This window comes from Oncorhynchus tshawytscha, linkage group LG19, assembly GCF_018296145.1.
Source record: "Oncorhynchus tshawytscha isolate Ot180627B linkage group LG19, Otsh_v2.0, whole genome shotgun sequence".
Lineage (NCBI taxonomy): Eukaryota > Metazoa > Chordata > Actinopteri > Salmoniformes > Salmonidae > Oncorhynchus > Oncorhynchus tshawytscha.
The window spans coordinates 28,875,024-28,892,746 of record NC_056447.1 but is presented as its reverse complement, the minus strand read 5'-3'; the positions used below and the strand labels follow the sequence as shown (position 1 = coordinate 28,892,746).

Genomic DNA, 17,723 nt, shown 5'->3' with positions numbered 1-17,723 from the left:
CCCGGATGTATGACACAGAGGAGTGGTCCATGGATCCCACTCCCATACTCCCAGCCTCTTGCCTGGTGGCACCGGTAGTGTGGGAGCTAGACACGGACATCGAGCGGGCGTTACGTACAGAGCCCACTCCCCCCCAGTGTCCAGCTGGGCATCTGTACGTTCCATTTGATGTCCACGACCGTTTGATATATTGGGCCCACACGTCACCCTCTTCTGATCATCCGGGCATCGGTCGAACATTGTGCTGCCTTAGTGGGAAGTACTGGTGGTCCAGCTTGGCTAAGGACGTGAGGGTTTATGTTTCCTCCTGCTCGGTGTGCGCCCAGTGCAAGGCCCCTAGGCACCTGCCCAGAGGGAAGTTACAACCCTTACCCGTTCCGCAACGGCCGTGGTCGCTCCTGTCGGTGGACTTCCTGACGAATCTACCTCCCTCACAGGGTAACACCACGATCCTGGTCGTTGTGGATCGGTTTTCTAAGTCCTGCCGTCTCCTCCCTTTGCCTGGTCTCCCTACGGCCCTACAGACTGCGGAGGTCTTGTTTACTCACATCTTCCGGCACTACGGGGTGCCTAAGGATATAGTCTCTGATTGGAGTCCCCAGTTCCCGTTGAGGGTCTGGAGGGCATTCATGGAACATCTGGGGGTCTCGGTTCACCCCGAGAGTAACGGGCAGGTGGAGAGAGTATTTATTTATTTTAATTTTATTTTACCTTTATTTAACCAGGTAGGCAAGTTGAGAACAAGTTCTCATTTACAATTGCGACCTGGCCAAGATAAAGCAAAGCAGTTCGACAGATACAACGACACAGAGTTACACATGGAGTAAAACAAACATACAGTCAATAATACAGTATAAACAAGTCTATATACAATGTGAGCAAATGAGGTGAGAAGGGAGGTAAAGGCAAAAAAGGCCATGGTGGCAAAGTAAATACAATATAGCAAGTAAAACATTGGAATGGTAGTTTTGCAATGGAAGAATGTGCAAAGTAGAAATAAAAATAATGGGGTGCAAAGGAGCAAAATAAATAAATAAATTAAAATTAAATACAGTTGGGAAAGAGGTAGTTGTTTGGGCTAAATTATAGTATACCAGTAAACCAGGATGTGGGTAGGTTTCTGCGGTCTTACTGCCAGGATGGGCCGGGGGAGTGGGCGGCGTTCATATCCTGGCCAAAGATGGCCCAGAACTCGCTCCGCCACTCCTCTACCAACATCTCCCCTTTCCAGTGCGTACTGGGGTACCAGCCGGTTCTGGCGCCGTGGCATCAGAGCCAGATCGAGGCTCATGCGGTGGACGACTGGTTTAGGTGCTCGGAGGAGACGTGGGACGCCGCTCATGTGCACCTTCACCGAGCCGTGAGGTGTCAGAAGGCCAGTGCAGACCGCCACCGCAGTGAGGCCCCGGTGTTCACAGCGGGGGACCAGATCTGGTTCTTGACCCGAAACCTGCCCCTCCGCCTGCCCTGCCGGATGCTGGGTCTGCGGTTTGTGAGGCCATTCAAAGTCCCGAGGAAAGTGAACAAGGTTTGTTACAGTTTACAGCTTCCCCCAGATTACCATATTAACTTCTCGTTCAATGTGTCTCTCCTCAGGCCGGTGGTAGCTGGTCCACTCCAGGAGTCTGAGCTGTGGGAGGTTCCTCCGCCCCCTCTGGACATCGAGGGGGCCCCGGTGTATGCAGTCTGATCCATACTGGACTCAAGGCGTCGGGCGAGGGGCCTTCAGTACCTCGTGGAGTGGGAGGGTTATGGTCCGGAGGAGCGATGCTGGGTGCTGGTGGAGGACGTATTGGACCCTTCGAGGCTGCGGGATTTCCACCGCCTCCATCCGGATCGCCCTCCGGGTCGTCCCAGATGCCGGTGTCGGCGCACAGCTGGAGCTGTGGAGGGGGGGGGGTGTACTGTCACGACTTCCGCCGGAGTCGGTCCCTCTCCTTGTTCAAGCGGCATTCGGCGGTTGACGTAACTGGCCTTCTAGACATCACCGATCCACTTTTCATTTTCCATTTGTTTTGTCTTTGGTTTTTACACACCTGGTTTCAATTCCCCCATTACATGTTCATTATTTAACCCTCTGGTGTCCCCCATGTTTGTGTGCATGTTTGTTCTATGTTGATGGCTGATTCTGACGGCTGGTATTTTGTGCCAGGTTTTATACTTATGCCCATTTATTCGTGGTACCGGTATATTTCACGCACTGTTGTATTGTTTCTATACTGGTGTTTTTTTGTGATTTAATTACCTTGTCCACGCATCTCAACTCTACTGCGCCTGACTCCTTTTCACCAGTTACCCAAAGCCTTGACAAATAGTTATCTTTTGTTTGTTTTAACTCCCACCCTTCAGCTCCACTCAACCCCTTCCATCTACCGCTTAACACTATCCGTATTGGATTTCTATTTGCCATATATTTTTCAACTGTGCTGTGATGTTTCAAAAAAGTTCTGAATCTTTCTATTCTCATAGTTTCTACAGATTGTAAATTAAATACATACAATCATTATTTTACCTCAGCAGGCTTTTTATTTGAGAGAAACAGTGATTTAATTGACTCTGGTCAGTCAGTCGACTTCTCTTCCTTCTGCCATTCTCTAGCTGACTTGAGTGTTAAACCCGTCAACTTCTAGTTGTTTTCATTTCAACAATTTACTACCTGTAATGTGCTAGATGCCTTGCTTAATTTTAAGATACACTTTTTTTTAATCCACTAGGGCTGATGTGCTTGATCCATTTTTGCTGCAGCTCTCTGCTCCCCTGATTGCTGAATCATTAACCCATATTTTTTATCCTGACGATTATATCTGGAACTATCCCCAAGGTTTGGAAGGTGGCCCATGTATTCCCCCTTCACAAAGGTGGTGACCTTTGTGACCTAAATAATTATAGCCCTGTTTCTAAACTTTTTCTCCAAGGTAAAATATTAGAATCCTTGATTAAATCTCAGCTAAAATGTTTCTTATCTTTGAAATGTATTCTAAATGTACATCAGTCAAATTTTAGACCAGGTCATAGCACTCTCTGCTGCATCCCTAGTTATAAATTATGTGCTTAACTGTATGGTTAAAAGGCAACATTGTGCTGCCCTCTTTATTGACCTGTCAAAAGCTTTTGATGCTGTTAATCACTCACTGCAAATTCTGAGGCTTTCCTATTGGCCTAGACCAGGCTGCATGTAACTGGTTAACCGCTACGGTGTGTCCCCCGTGGGACGGTTGAGCTAACATAGGCTATTGTTATTAGCATGAGGTTGTAAGTAACAAGAACATTTCCGGTAGACATATCTGATAGACATATCTGATATGGGCAGAAAGCTTACATTCTTGTTAATCTAACTGCACTGTCCAATTTACAGTAGCTATTTCAGTGAAAGAATACCATGCTATTGTTTGAGGAAAGTGCTTAGTTATGAACTTCAAAATGTATCAATAAACCAAATTGGCACATTTGGGCAGACTTAATACAACATTTTGAACAGAACTACAATGGTTCATTGGATCAGTCTAAAACTTTGCACATATACTGCTGCCATCTAGTGGACAAAATTTAAATTGTACAAACCTGGAATAATACATTGTGGCCTTTCGCTTGCATTTCAAAGATGATGGAACAACAACAACAAAAATAGTTTTTTTTCTTTGTAATATCTTTTACCAGATCTAATGTGTTATATATCTACATTAATTTAACATTTCCACAAAATTCAAAGTGATTTCTTTCAAATGGTATCAAGAATATGCATATCCTTGCTTCAGGTCCTGAGCTACAGGTAGTTTGATTTGGGTATGTCATTTTAGGCGACATAAAAAAAAGGGGGTTAGATCCTTTTAATCGGTGTTATTATACACACCGCAAGGATGACCAGCTCATCGGGTCACATGACATACAGCTGGTTTATGTGACGCTAGGACTCCGGTGTGTGGGAGAAAGGATCCACTCCAGTCAGGCATGGATTGTAAACGCAGGAGGACATAGCAAGTTAGTTCACAAATACGTTTTTACTGTAATAGAGAATCCCTATTTTAATCATGGGTCAGTGTGGTATTACCTCATCAAAGACAGTGCTGGTCTTTCTGAACCTCATTTTTTGGGTAAGTTAAAACGACATCTGTGTCGTTCGAGAATGCGCAAATTCTCATCCACAACATTATACGCAGCAACCTGCTACTTACTACCATTCAATGCAACCTAGGCCGTGTGGCTGTTTGTCTATTTTTATCTTCAATATACTGGTTGGGCCTTCGGGTTACTACATAGTGCAATGTTCTTGCAGTCATGTTGCTATCCCTTTTACATGTAACTAACATTAGCTTGCTGAACATTTCCTTTTGTTCTCTGTCTTTCTTTGTCTGGTTGCTTTGGCTACTGCGGCTAGAATCAGGGAGTTTCATGCTGGGCTTCTGTGCCTCCTTTGTCCCAGCCAATGTATTTGTATCTTTTTAAATGCCCCTTCCCATAAAATGAAACGGTAGCCTAATAGCCATACTGTAAGTGGGTCCTCAACATAGTGTTTTGTTGGCAGCTCTTTTTCTAAACTTCCATATGTTAGGATATAAAGGGAAAGGGGGACACCTAGTCAGTTGTACAACTGAATGCCTTCAACTAAAATTAGGCTTGAGAGATCAATTAACACAATGGTATTTGAGTTATTATAATGCCAATGGGATGGTTGTAAAGTTGTATGCTTTTGTGTCAGACAAACATGTCTTTTGGCTCATCCTTAGCCCATAGCATGCTCAAGATTGGCCTCTGATTATTTAGACCAAACAACCTCCTTGAGGGACCATCAGAGGCCACACTGATTTGAACCTTTTTTTGTTTTATGTTTTTTTTGTTGTGTGTGATTTTAATACTCTCTCCCCCCATAATACAGGCAGCAGCAGGGATTTTGTGCTATGTTGGAGCCTACGTGTTCATCACCTATGATGACTACGACCACTTCTTTGAGGATGTGTACACCCTTATCCCTGCTGTGACCATAATTGCAGTAGGAGGCCTCCTTTTCATCATCGGTCTTATTGGATGCTGTGCCACAATACGAGAAAGCCGCTGTGGCCTAATAACGGTCAGTTCAGGGCTCTACGCTGATGTTTTTTACAGGGAGCACGTGTGCGCATTAGTTGAAAAATGTAGGCTCACACAAAGAAATTTAGGAGTACAATGAAAAATATTTGAGGTAACAACGTTTTCTTTGTAGTAATGGTACAAGCGTGACGGTCATGAATCTGCGCTCAATGTATTCCCCATGGCACTCGGGCTTCGGTGCAGTGAAGTAATCATTGCAAAAAATAATTGGGTGCATATGCAAGTAAAATGGTTGCGCTTTAGAGCCCTGCAGTGAATGTTGCCTTATCCCCTACTACTACAACATTCAAACTGGTCTCAGAACTCCCTCAGTAATCCTGTTGGCCAGAAGACTGGCCAGCAGAGAGCTTTTGTATCATGTTTTTAAAAATAATTGTATTTCACCTTTTTATGTTGGATAATCCTTCATTACAGTGTTGATTTAAATGTGTGACTTATTTCACATCTTATAGTGGGTTAACTGCCTTATTCAGGGACAGAATGACATATTTTTACCTTGTCAGCTTGAGGATTTGATCCAGCAACCTTTTGGTTACTGGCCCAATGCTCTAACCACTACGCTACCTGCCCCAAATAAATGTTGGAGATCTTAAAATGTTCCTGTCTGCCTCAGGGACTCTTTAATTTTCAGGAGTTTCTTCTGTTTAATTCTTTCTCTTTTCACCACAGTTTGTCATCATTCTCCTGCTAGTGTTTGTGACGGAAGTGGCTGTGGTGGTTCTTGGTTATATTTACAGATCGAAGGTGTGTAACCTTGATCAATATGTACTTGACTTACATTTGTGAAAATCAGATTTTGTTCAGGATACCAATTATCTGGATATGTTCCAATGTGAAACTTTTTTTGTTTAACAATATTAAAAATGTTCTAGTAGGAAATTTATCTTTTTAGTCTTCCCATGAATGGAGAAAGTGTTATCTTAAGTGGTGATTCACTATAGCAGCCTAGTATTCATTAGACATGCATTAATGAGGTTATGTAAGATTGTCCCGTTAAGCCCAGTAACCTGTTTGTTTACAGGTTGAAGATGAGGTCAATCACTCCATCCAGAAGGTGTACAATGAGTACAATGGCACCAATGCAGATGCCTCAAGCCGTGCCATTGACTACGTGCAAAGACAGGTGATAGAATGTAACTTGGGCAATCCATGTTTTGTGTAACAGTTAAATGATTTAAAGCTGTATTAAAATGATCTAGTGTTAACCATCACCATTTGTCATGCCTGTAGCTCCATTGTTGTGGAATTCACACTTACTCAGACTGGATGAACACACGCTGGTTTAATGAGTTTCAAAACAACAGTGTACCAGTGAGCTGCTGCAAACCTAATGTCAGCAACTGTACGGGCTCTCTAGCCCGTCCTGGAGACCTCTATCCAGAGGTAAGAGATTGTCCAAAACATACCTATGCTTTGCTCTCATGCATAACATACACATTGATTATCTTACACAATGTATTGTTTGTGTGTTTCCAGGGATGTGAAGCCCTTGTTGTGAAGAAACTAAAGGAGATAATGATGTATGTCATCTGGGCTGCACTGACATTCGCTGCAATTCAGGTACAGATCCAATTCCATCAGCCCTCTTTCGTTCAACTAATGGATGTGTTGTTCCATCATGTGACCCCCCCCCTGCCCTTCCCTATGGTATGACTCATGAAGTGATTCATTATGGAGGCTGAGTGGGCCTGGGTATGCCGTTATTATGTCAACCCCCAGCCACACTCCACCAGAGCCTCAAGGAACAGGGCCTAGAGGGGACTGTTTTGTGGGGATAGGGAAAATGCATCTAGGAATTTCTGGAAAAGGGGAAATGGCATGGCCACAAGGACATCTCAAACTAGGCTAAATGGAGCCTAAAGGAACATTGTCCCCTGCCAATTTGCATTGACTTAATGTATTAGTTACTTTGATTTGTTATTATGTTCATAATCAGATTCTGGAGGCAGTGGGGAATTGAGTGGATTAAGACGGCATGTCATTTGTTGGATTTACCCCTTTTCATTCCGTTCATTTAACTACAATGAGGGGGCAGCTGCATGACAGAGAGCTGCTTTTAAAGTGCTGTCATTCATTATTTCAGTAAAAATCTATCAAATGTATTTTCTGAAGCCCTTTTTACATCAGCAGTTGTCCCAAAGTGCAATACAGATACCCAGCTTAACCCCAGGACAGCAAATGGTTCTAGTCTACATTTAAATAGCAGTTTATCAATGTACTGTAGTTGCATCCTTTTATAATGTCACCTCTGCATTTCATCAACATTAGATTTTATGGGCTAATGAGTGTGTGGATGTGCATTTTCTGGTTTGCAGTAATCCTAGAGGCTTTTCACCCAGAGGCTTCCCTGTTTGCTGCTGATCTAGTAGCTTTGTGTCCTTCAGCCTTTCCTGGGAGAGTAGTTGGCCTAGTGCCCAGGTCAGAGGCTGACAGGTGACATCCTCAGGAACAGATGGATGGAAGACATGGTTGACACTACACTTCAACCCCTGGTGTTTTCCTTTCCTAGGTATTTGGGATGCTGAGTGCCTGTGTGGTGCTGTGCCGTAGGAGCCGTGACCCTGCCTACGAGCTTCTCATGACCGGGGGAACCTACGCATAAGGAACACACACACCTAGGTTCATGGCTTTGTCAGTGGGGGAGGGTTCATTGGCTTGCCCAAGCTCAGGTCTCCTCTGCTGTAAGTTGAAAAGCTCCTCACATGGTGGCTCATACTCCACAATGGTGATGGGTTAAGTGGTGAAAAAACTGTTTATTTACATGCTATGTAAGTTGGTATTTTGTTACTTTTTTTCAAAAAGCCACAAGCCAAATTCTTAAATGGTGATTAAACAAGTTTTTTTTTTTGTTATTTGTTGCTCTGTGATATGTGACAAATGATATTTGTTGCGCATAAGTTTTACCTGTTTGAGGTACACAAGGATGAGGCCCCTGTGAATGATAAACCTACTGTATGGAATATGTGGACTGAATACTTTACTCATATCAGTTTGCAATATGTGTATGGTTTTGGAATATTTTATAAATATTTGCATTTATCAAGTAGCTGAGTTGAACATTTCCTGTGTGTGAGGTTTCCTTGTGCTACTGCTTTGTTTGGCCCAGACCTCACCCTTCACCAGCACCATTCTGTTTCTGATGAGAAGCAGTGGAACTATAGACGGTATACAAGTCAATGGCACTGCATCGGCCCACCAGGAATGGGCAGTAACCAAAGTGCAGTCAATTAACTGATTTGCTTTGCAAGAATGTGGGCATTTGATTAATCCACATGCACTGTTACTAAAATGTTCTGTTCTTTCTGTGTGGCATTGATTTTTAAGAAATGTAGTCATGTAGAGAAAAAGAAACCAGAGATGGGGGACTTTAACAAGGAAATAAACTGTATTCCAGCCAGAATATTTTGTAGTTTCATTTATTTCTATATTTCACAAAAATATGCTCACTTTTCTCTGCACACAACCAAGACTGTAGCCATGGCTCTCTTTTGTGGACATTAGAGCTGTATGGTTTTCTCCAGACAAAGCATCCCGATGTTCATACACTAATTGTCTGAGAGCTGTTGTCATTGGCAGAGCCACTGAGCCACATCCTAAACCACTTTTGTGGAAATATCTTTCCCAGGGGGAGGGAGAACTGGCTAAGTGATTCATGTAGCCATGCTTTTGGTTAAGCACAGAGTCCGATGATTGGGTATGTCTTAATCTTGTTATTGGGACAAGCCTTGTCATTAGATCGTTAAATTGGGTATCAGGGTGCCATAGGCCGGTTCTACCTTGTCTGTAATAAAGCTACAAATGAGTCAGGCTCTTAGTGACCAGATGCCTTTGAACTGCTCCCAAGTGGCACAGTGGTCTAAGGCACTGCATCTCAGTACAAGAGACTCCACTACAGTCCCTGGTTCAAATCCAGGCTGTATCACATCCAGCCGTGATTGGGAGTTCCTTAGGGTGGTGCACAATTGGCCCCGCGTCGTCCGGGGTAGGCCGCCATTGTACATAAGTATTTGTTAAATATTTTTTTTAAACTAGTTGGATCACTCTGCACTGTAATGTGATTTGTCTTGAGTCACAAATGGACAGCTGCTTGTGGGGTTTCCAAATAAGTGTTGTATTTACTTGTAATGAAGCCTGTAAAGTTTTAAATCAAAGGAATTTTGTATTTGTATTACTGAAAACAAACAGCCTGGCTGACCTATGCGAAGGAAACTGACAACCTCATTTGCTAGTCCACTTTATGCAATATAGCTGGTAAGAAATACTTTATGTAAACACTTTCAAAGCTAGAGTCCTTCATAAATACATTTACAAATGTCAGTCGAATAGTATTCTTAAGGAAAGAGGGATTAGAAGTATCACCTTAAATTCATCTAAGCCATTGTATTTTCCTGCCAATTCTAGCATGTGGACAGTATATCCCACTTAATTGCTCAAACACACAAGTAATATTCAATACTAAAGAATATAAATAGCTCTGTGACTACAGTGTGCGAGTGCACTTTACTTTGCAGCTGTCCTCGCTACAGTATGATTCCTAAACAACACAAGGGTCGTTCCTCGAATAGAGTACATTTTGTGTAGTCTAATTTGGTCAACTATTCATTTCACATTCTGCCATAAAAGCACATGTTCCACTTCACAAATAATAACATATTGTAAGTGCCCATGAAGTGTCATTAAGTAACTGGGTTGACCGTAATAGGGTTGAGGTTTTCATCTTAAAGCTGCAATATGTAACTTTTTTAGCGACCTGACCAGATTCACAAAGAAATGTGAGTTATAGATCTGTCATTCTTTATTGAAAGCAAGTCTAAGAAACAGTAGATATGTTCTATGTGCGCTGTTCTATGCTTCCCAATCTTAAGATTTGTTTTTGCGTTTATTTACTTTTGTTTTTGTATACCAGCTTCAAACAGCTGAAAATACAAATGTTTGATTATGGAAAATATATTTCATAGCAGTTTAGATGGTACAACGATTCTTTACACTATACTTGCTTGTTTTGTCACAAATACTGAAATTAGGCTAACTGAATTAGAATTTGAGCAACCAGGAATTGGCAGAGCCATTTCTGCATTGTGCATCTTTAAATCAGCCATAAATCCCATTGTGACATGTGGAATTGAAGCTTGTTGTGTGCAGCAATGAGGGGCAATTGAAGCTTCCAAAACATTTTTAATTATTAAAACATTCCTAATTATTAAAACATTCCTAGCCTATCTAGGGGTAACGGGGTTGACGTGTTATGCTTGACATGCTCAGTCTTTACCAGAAAATGGCAAAAAATATAAACTGCTCACCTGCTTTTACACTATGATTTGACTATTGTAAACTCAGCAAAAAAAGAAACACTCCTTTTTCAGGACCCTGTCTTTCAAAGATAATTCGTAAAAATCCAAATAACTTCACAGATCTTCATTCTAAAGTGTTTAAACACTATTTCCCATGCGTGTTCAATGAACCATAAACAATTAATGAACATGCACCTGAGGAACGGTCATTAAGACACTAACAGCTTACAGACGGTAGGCAATTAATTAAGGTCACAGTTATGAAAACTTAGGACACTAAAGAGGCCTTTCTACTGACTCTGAAAAACAACAAAAGAAAGATGCCCAGGGTCCCTGCTCATCTGTGTGAAAGTGCCTTAGGCATGCTGCAAGGAGGCATGAGGACTGCAGATGTGGCCAGGGCAATAAATTTCATTGTCTGTACTGTGAGACGCCTAAAACAGCGCTACAGGGAGACAGGATGGACAGCTGATCGTCCTCACAGTGGCAGACCATGAGTAACAACACCTGCACAGGATCGGTACACCCGAACTTCACACCTGTGGGACAGGAACAGGATGGCGGCAACAACTGCCCAAGTTACACCAGGAATGCACATTCCCTCCATCAGTACTCAGACTGTCTGCAATAGGCTGAGAGAGGCTGGACTGAGGGCTTGTAGGTCTGTTGTAAGGCATGTCCTCACCAGACATCACAGGCAACAATGTCGCCTATGGGCACAAACCCATCGTTGCTGGACTAAACAGGACTGGCAAAAAGTGCTCTTCACTGACGAGTCGCGGTTTTGTCTCACCAGAGGTGATGGTTGGATTTGCGTTTATCGCTGAAGGAATGAGCGTTACACCGAGGCCTGTACGCTGGAGCGGGATCGATTTGGAGGTGGAGGGTCCGTCATGGTCTGGGGCGGTGTGTCACAGCATCATCGGACTGAGCTTGTCATTGCAGGCAATCTGAACATTGTGTGTTACAGGGCAGACATCCTCCTCCCTCATGTGGTACCCTTCCTGCAGGCTCATCCTGACATGACCCCCCAACATGACAATGCCACCAGCCATATTGCTTGTTCTGTGTGTGATTTCCTGCAAGACAGGAATGTCAGTGTTCTGCCATGGCCAGCGAAGAGCCCATTGAGCCCATCAATCCCATTGAGCACGTCTGGGACCTGTTGGATCGGAGGGTGAGGGCTAGGGACACCCCCCCCCCCCAGAAATATCTGGGAACTTGCAGGTGCCTTGGTGGAAGAATGGGGCAAGAACTGGCAAATCTGGTGCAGTGCATGAGGAGGATATGCACTGCAGTACTTAATGCAGCTGGTGGCCACACCACATACAGACTGTTACTTTTGATTTTGACCCCCCCCCTTTGTTCAGGGACACATTATTCAATTGATATTAGTCACATGTCTGTGGAACTTGTTCAATTTATGTCTCAGTTGTTGAATCTTGTTATGTTCATACAAATATTTACATGTTAAGTTTGCTGAAAATAAACGCAGTTGACAGTGAGAGGATGTTTCTTTTTTTGCTGAGTTTATGTTCAATGTTTCTTTTGAAAAAATATTTTAAAAAGCAATAGTTTCATGGTCCATTTTAAATGAGAGCTCAGTTCATGTAACAGGTTTGACCTTAAAATCAGGGACAAATCACATTAAATAAATAATCATCTTCAGAAATGACTGTCAAAGCAACAAAATAACTAGGTCTTTACAATGATGGTGAAATTGTGGGGTTAAGTGGGTTAAAACCTCAGATGTAAAGTCCACTGTTTAGGGGACCTGCATGGTTCTGGTACCAGTTTCAAATGTCATTTTAGCTTATAAATGCATGTGGCCACTGTAGATCGAAATAGCTTGCATTGAGCGGTAGCCCTGATTCTCACGGACACAGGAGTATATCTTTAATGTCTGTGTCGAATAAACTCCAACTGTGGAGTAGGATGTGAAATCTGACACCACTTGAAGCTGGGATGACCCTCCTACCATTTCATTTGATCTTCTGACTGTCCAACTCCTGGCTGAACCCTATGTCACAGCCATTGACTAATGGGGCTTTAAAGACAACTGGGAACTCAAAGAAGAAGAAAAAAGGTCAAATCATAACGTCGGTGATCTTCAGGTCGGAAAGTCTGAACTCTAGAAAGATGCTTGAGTTTCCGACTTGGAATTCGGAGTGTTCAAAACTATTTTTCCCAGTTGGAGCTTGTTTTTTTTCCAGAGTTCCCAGTTGTATTGAACTTACTAAAGTCAGATATTTCTGAGCAAAAGCACATGCCAGCAATCCTTACATCTGTAGCAAAGGCAGTGCAGTAGACAGGCTAAGGCTGCTTCTCCAATAGAAATCCCTGATCACACTTGTAGGTGATGTCATGTTAACGTTGGCTAGCTAAGCTCATGCGTAGAAACGTATCATTGGGTCTAACTGGCGTCTCGTGCCGAACTGCGCATGTGTAGGCCATCAACTCAAATGCACTCCTTCAATATAAAGTATTTTTTGACGAAAATGAAAACGTATCAGTTGGTCACTTTCACGCGGTTCAACTACTTAAGACATTGACTCGAATCTAGGTTGTGCCTTTAGATTTTGAGAAACTTAACAACTAAGGAAGAATATTCACTCAAACCCCTAAACCCGGCCTGGTCTGTTTCACAAGCGTTCCTGGAAGACTCACAATGTTGCTCCTCTGGGTTTAGAAACTGTGTCGGTAGAGCATCAGGAGAGAGTGGTTTTGTCACTCTAGCACAGGGTTGGGCAACTTTGATGGGGGTGGGGGCCACAAAAAATCTGAACTCATGAGGGGCCACAAAACATTTTAGTGACCCCCCTCTTGACAGCGGAGAGACCTTTTTTTTGTTGTTGTTGCAATTCTGCACATTTTACCATGGGCCGTAGAGAAAATGTTGCCATTTTAAGGCACGTTTGCTGCAAGAGGCAGAGAAGAAAAAGTGCAGTTTTTATATGATATCTGTTTGAGAGTGACTGACAAAATCAATGTGGGAGCCCCGGTCGGTAATTCGACCATGATTAGGGCTACTACAGGTTTAGATAGCTAGCTGCTAAACTAATTTACCAATCTAAAAATGTTTAGCTGACATGGGCTAATTGAGTGACTACATTGCAGAATAATAGTGAATACATCAAAACTATGAAATAACACACATGGAATCATGTAGTAACCAAAAAACTGTTAACAAATCAAAATATATTTTAGATTCTTCAAAGTAGCCACCCTTTGCCTTGATGACAGCTTTGAACACTCTTGGCATTCTCTAAACAGTTTCACCTGAAATGCTTTTCCAATAGTCTTGAATGAGTTCCAACATATGCTGAGCACTTGTTTGCTGCTTTTCCTTCACTCTGCGGTCCAACTCATCCCAAACCATCTCAAATGGGTTGAGGTCGGGTGATTGTGGAGGCCATGTCATCTGACGCAGCACTCCATCACTCTCCTTCTTGGTCAAATAGACCTTGAACAGCCTGGAGGTGTGTTGGGTCATTGTCCTGTTGAAAAATAAATTATAGTCCCACTAAGCGCAAATCAGATGGGATGGCGTATCGCTGCAGAATACTATGGTAGCCATGCTGGTTAAGTGTGCCTTGAATTCTTAATAAATCACACACAGTGTCACCAGCAAAGATCCCCCACACCATCACACCACCTCCTCCATGCTTCATGGTGGGAACCACACATGCGGAGATCATCCGTTCACTCACTCTGTGTCTCACAAAGACATGGCGGTTGGAACCAAAAATCTCCAATTTGGACTCATCAGACAGTAGGACAGATTTCCACCGGTCTAATGTCCATTGCTCATGTTCCTTGGCCCAAGAAAGTCTCTTCTTCTTATTGGTGTCCTTTAGTAGTGGTTTCTTTGCAGCAATTCAACCATGATGGCCTGATTCACACAGTCTCCACTGAACAGTTGATGTTGAGATGTGTCTGTTACTTGAACTCTGTGAAGCAATTATTCGGGCTGCAATTTCCGAGGCTGGTAATTGTAATGAATTTATCCTCTGCAGCAGAGGTAACTCTGGGTCTTCCTTTCCTGTGGCAGTCCTCATGAGAGCCAGTTTCATCATAGTGCTTGATGGTTTTTGTGACAGCACTTGAAGAAATGTTCAAAGTTCTTGAATTTTCCATATTGACTGACCTTCATGTCTTAAAGTAATGATGGACTGTAATTTCTCTTAGATTATTTGAGCTGTTCTTGCCATAATATGGACTTGGGCCTTTACCAAAGAGGGATGTCTTCTGTATACCACCCCATACCTTGTCACTACACAACTGATTGGCTCAAATGCATTAAGAAGAAAATAAATTCCACAAATTAACTTTTAACAAGTACACCTGTTAATTGAAAAGCATTCCAGGTGAATACCTCATGAAGCTGGTTAAGAGAATGCCAAGAGTGCGCAAAGCTGTCATCAAGCCAAAGGGTGGCTACTTGAAGAATCTCACATTTTAAATATATTTTGATTTAACACTTTCTTGGTTACTGCATGATTCAATATGTGTTATTTAATAGTTTTGATGGTTTCACTATTATTCTACAATGTAGAAAATAGTAAAAAAAAATAAAGAAAAACCCTTGAATGAGTACTGTACAGTGGGGCAAAAAAGTATTTAGTCAGCCACCAATTGTGCAAGTTCTCCCACTTAAAAAGATGAGAGAGGCCTGTAATTTTCATCATCGGTACACTTCAACTATGACAGACAAAATGAGAAAAGAAAATCCAGAAAATCACATTGTAGGATTTTTAATGAATTTATTTGCAAATGATGGTGGAAAATAAGTATTTGGTCACCTACAAACAAGCAAGATTTCTGGCTCTCACAGACCTGTAACTTCTTCTTTAAGAGGCTCCTCTTTCCTCCACTCGTTACCTGTATTAATAACACCTGTTTGAACTTGTTATCAGTATAAAAGACACCTGTCCACAACCTCAAACAGTCACACTCCAAACTCCACTATGGCCAAGACCAACGAGCTGTCAAAGGACACCAGAAACAAAATTATAGACCTGCACCAGGCTGGAAAGACTGAATCTGCAATAGGTAAGCAGCTTGGTTTGAAGAAATCAACTGTGGGAGCAATTATTAGGAAATGGAAGACATACAAGACCACTGATAATCTCCCTCGATCTGGGGCTCCACGCAAGATCTCACCCCATGTGGTCAAAATGATCACAAGAACGGTGAGCAAAAATCCCAGAACCACACGGGGGGACCTAGTGAATGACCTGCAGAGAGCTGGGACCAAAGTAACAAAGCCTACCATCAGTAACACACTACGCCGCCAGGGACTCAAATCCTGCAGTGCTAGATGTGTCCCCCTGCTTAAGCCAGTACATGTCCAGGCCCGTCTGAAGTTTGCTAGAGAGCATTTGGATGATCCAGAAGAAGATTGGGAGAATGTCATATGGTCAGATGAAACCAAAATATAACTTTTTGGTAAAAACTCAACTCGTCGTGTTTGGAGGACAAAGAATGCTGAGTTGCATCCAAAGAACACCATACCTACTGTGAAGCATGGGGGTGGAAACATCATGCTTTGGGGCTGTTTTTCTGCAAAGGGACCAGGACGACTGATCGGTGTAAAGGAAAGAATGAATGGGGCCATGTATCGTGAGATTTTGAGTGAAAACCTCCTTCCCTCAGCAAGGGCATTGAAGATGAAACGTGGCTGGGTCTTTCAGCATGACAATGATCCCAAACACACCGCCCAGGAAACGAAGGAGTGGCTTCGTAAGAAGCATTTCAAGGTCCTGGAGTGGCCTAGCCAGTCTCCAGATCTTAACCCCATAGAAAATCTTTGGAGGGAGTTGAAAGTCCGTGTTACCCAGCAACAGCCCCAAAACATCACTGCTCTAGAGGAGATCTGCATGGAGGATTGGGCCAAAATACCAGCAACAGTGTGTGAAAACCTTGTGAAGACTTACAGAAAACGTTTGACCTCTGTCATTGCCAACAAAGGGTATATAACAAAGTATTGAGATAAACTTTTGTTATTGACCAAATACTTATTTTCCACCATAATTTGCAAATAAATTCATTAAAAATCCTACAATGTGATTTTCTGGATTTTTTTTCTCATTTTGTCTGTCATAGTTGAAGTGTACATATGATGAAAATTACAGGCCTCTCTCATCTTTTTAATTGGGAGAACTTGCACAATTGGTGGCTGACTAAATACTTTTTTGCCCCACTGGGTATATATCTTATTTTTGAGATATTTATCCAAGGGCCATTAAAATGGCGACCATCCCTGCTCTAGTGCATTCACAGATTGATTAAAAGTCAACTTTATCAAAGTAATGTAAAATAATGAATAGATGTGTAATGTTCACAGTGGTGGGGGCAGACATTTTGATCAAGAAAATAACTTTCAGAAAATATGCATATTTTCTCAAACACTAAACATACCGATATGTATTTTACAGTTATAAGGTGACATCTTAGTAATTTTATTTTTTGATTATACTATATTTAGAAAGCATATAAGTCATTTCAAGCTGTATTCATACAGTTTTGTTGAAGAAGAAATATTTCATGTTTTCATATTTTTATCATATTTGTACTGTGTACTTGAGTTTGTGTCCTCAAAACTGACTACACCTTTGCAATTTATAATGATTTTTTTACCAGAAATGTGAGATTTAAACATTTTGAGTATGCAGAATTACAAGTTATTGTTTATGTCCCTCTTATGATAAATAATTACTTTTGAGGATTACATAGATTACACTTTATTTATATTTATATAGATTATGTTTAGTTACATTTAACTGGTTCAAATCTTGTCGTGGAAATTACCACCAGGGAGTCATAGTCAAACTCAAATGAATCATTCTTTATTATCAGCAAGTTGGAGAGGTTCCAACAAACTTTATGCACCATAGTACACATCTGTCAGGAGCTCTGCCGGGGCAGTCCCATTAGTTCTCTTATATACGGCTATACAAAAAAACCTACATAGGCATGGTTCATAGGGTTGGTTCCTGCATGTGACTGGCACCGTCTGCTACCTACATTTATAGAACTTATTCTGGGCGTTCTGACAAAAAGTCTGAAGAGGGGGACCATCTCCCCCTCATATCTCTAACCAGCACCTATAGGAACCAATGATTGTATGAGACAAGATGTACAATTAAAGGCTATCGCTTCAGACAAAAAAACATTCTGTATACTCCCTCCTCTTATCACTCTGTGATAATTATTATTACATTTTATTCATTTGGTTATTGCTTAAACTATCAAAATACATCATTATAAGTAAACAAAATTAACGCATAAAAACCACAGACACTTTCAAACCCTTCATTCTGGGTTGTACACTACAACTAGTAACTG

The 17,723-nt window shown here is 42.0% G+C and overlaps 1 protein-coding gene across 1 annotated transcript; it reads left to right on the top strand.

Moving 5' to 3' along the window:
* Positions 1-3,877: 3,877 nt before the first annotated feature.
* On the top strand, positions 3,878-8,485 carry LOC112218583 (tetraspanin-3). Its single transcript, XM_024379492.1, has 7 exons — positions 3,878-4,091; positions 4,874-5,065; positions 5,755-5,829; positions 6,107-6,208; positions 6,316-6,468; positions 6,562-6,645; positions 7,595-8,485. Exons 1-7 carry the CDS (start codon positions 4,029-4,031, stop codon positions 7,685-7,687), a joined length of 762 nt encoding a protein of 253 aa, XP_024235260.1. The 5' UTR covers positions 3,878-4,028; the 3' UTR covers positions 7,688-8,485.
* Positions 8,486-17,723: the final 9,238 nt, after the last annotated feature.

Excerpts from the sequence above, each read along its gene's own strand:
- LOC112218583 (XM_024379492.1), top strand. The coding sequence starts at position 4,029 with ATGGGTCAGTGTGGTATTACCTCATCAAAGACAGTGCTGGTCTTTCTG. Across the intron at positions 4,092-4,873 it reads TTCTGAACCTCATTTTTTGG|GCAGCAGCAGGGATTTTGTG; the intron begins GTAAGTTAAAAC and ends CCCATAATACAG. Across the intron at positions 5,066-5,754 it reads GCCGCTGTGGCCTAATAACG|TTTGTCATCATTCTCCTGCT; the intron begins GTCAGTTCAGGG and ends TTTTCACCACAG.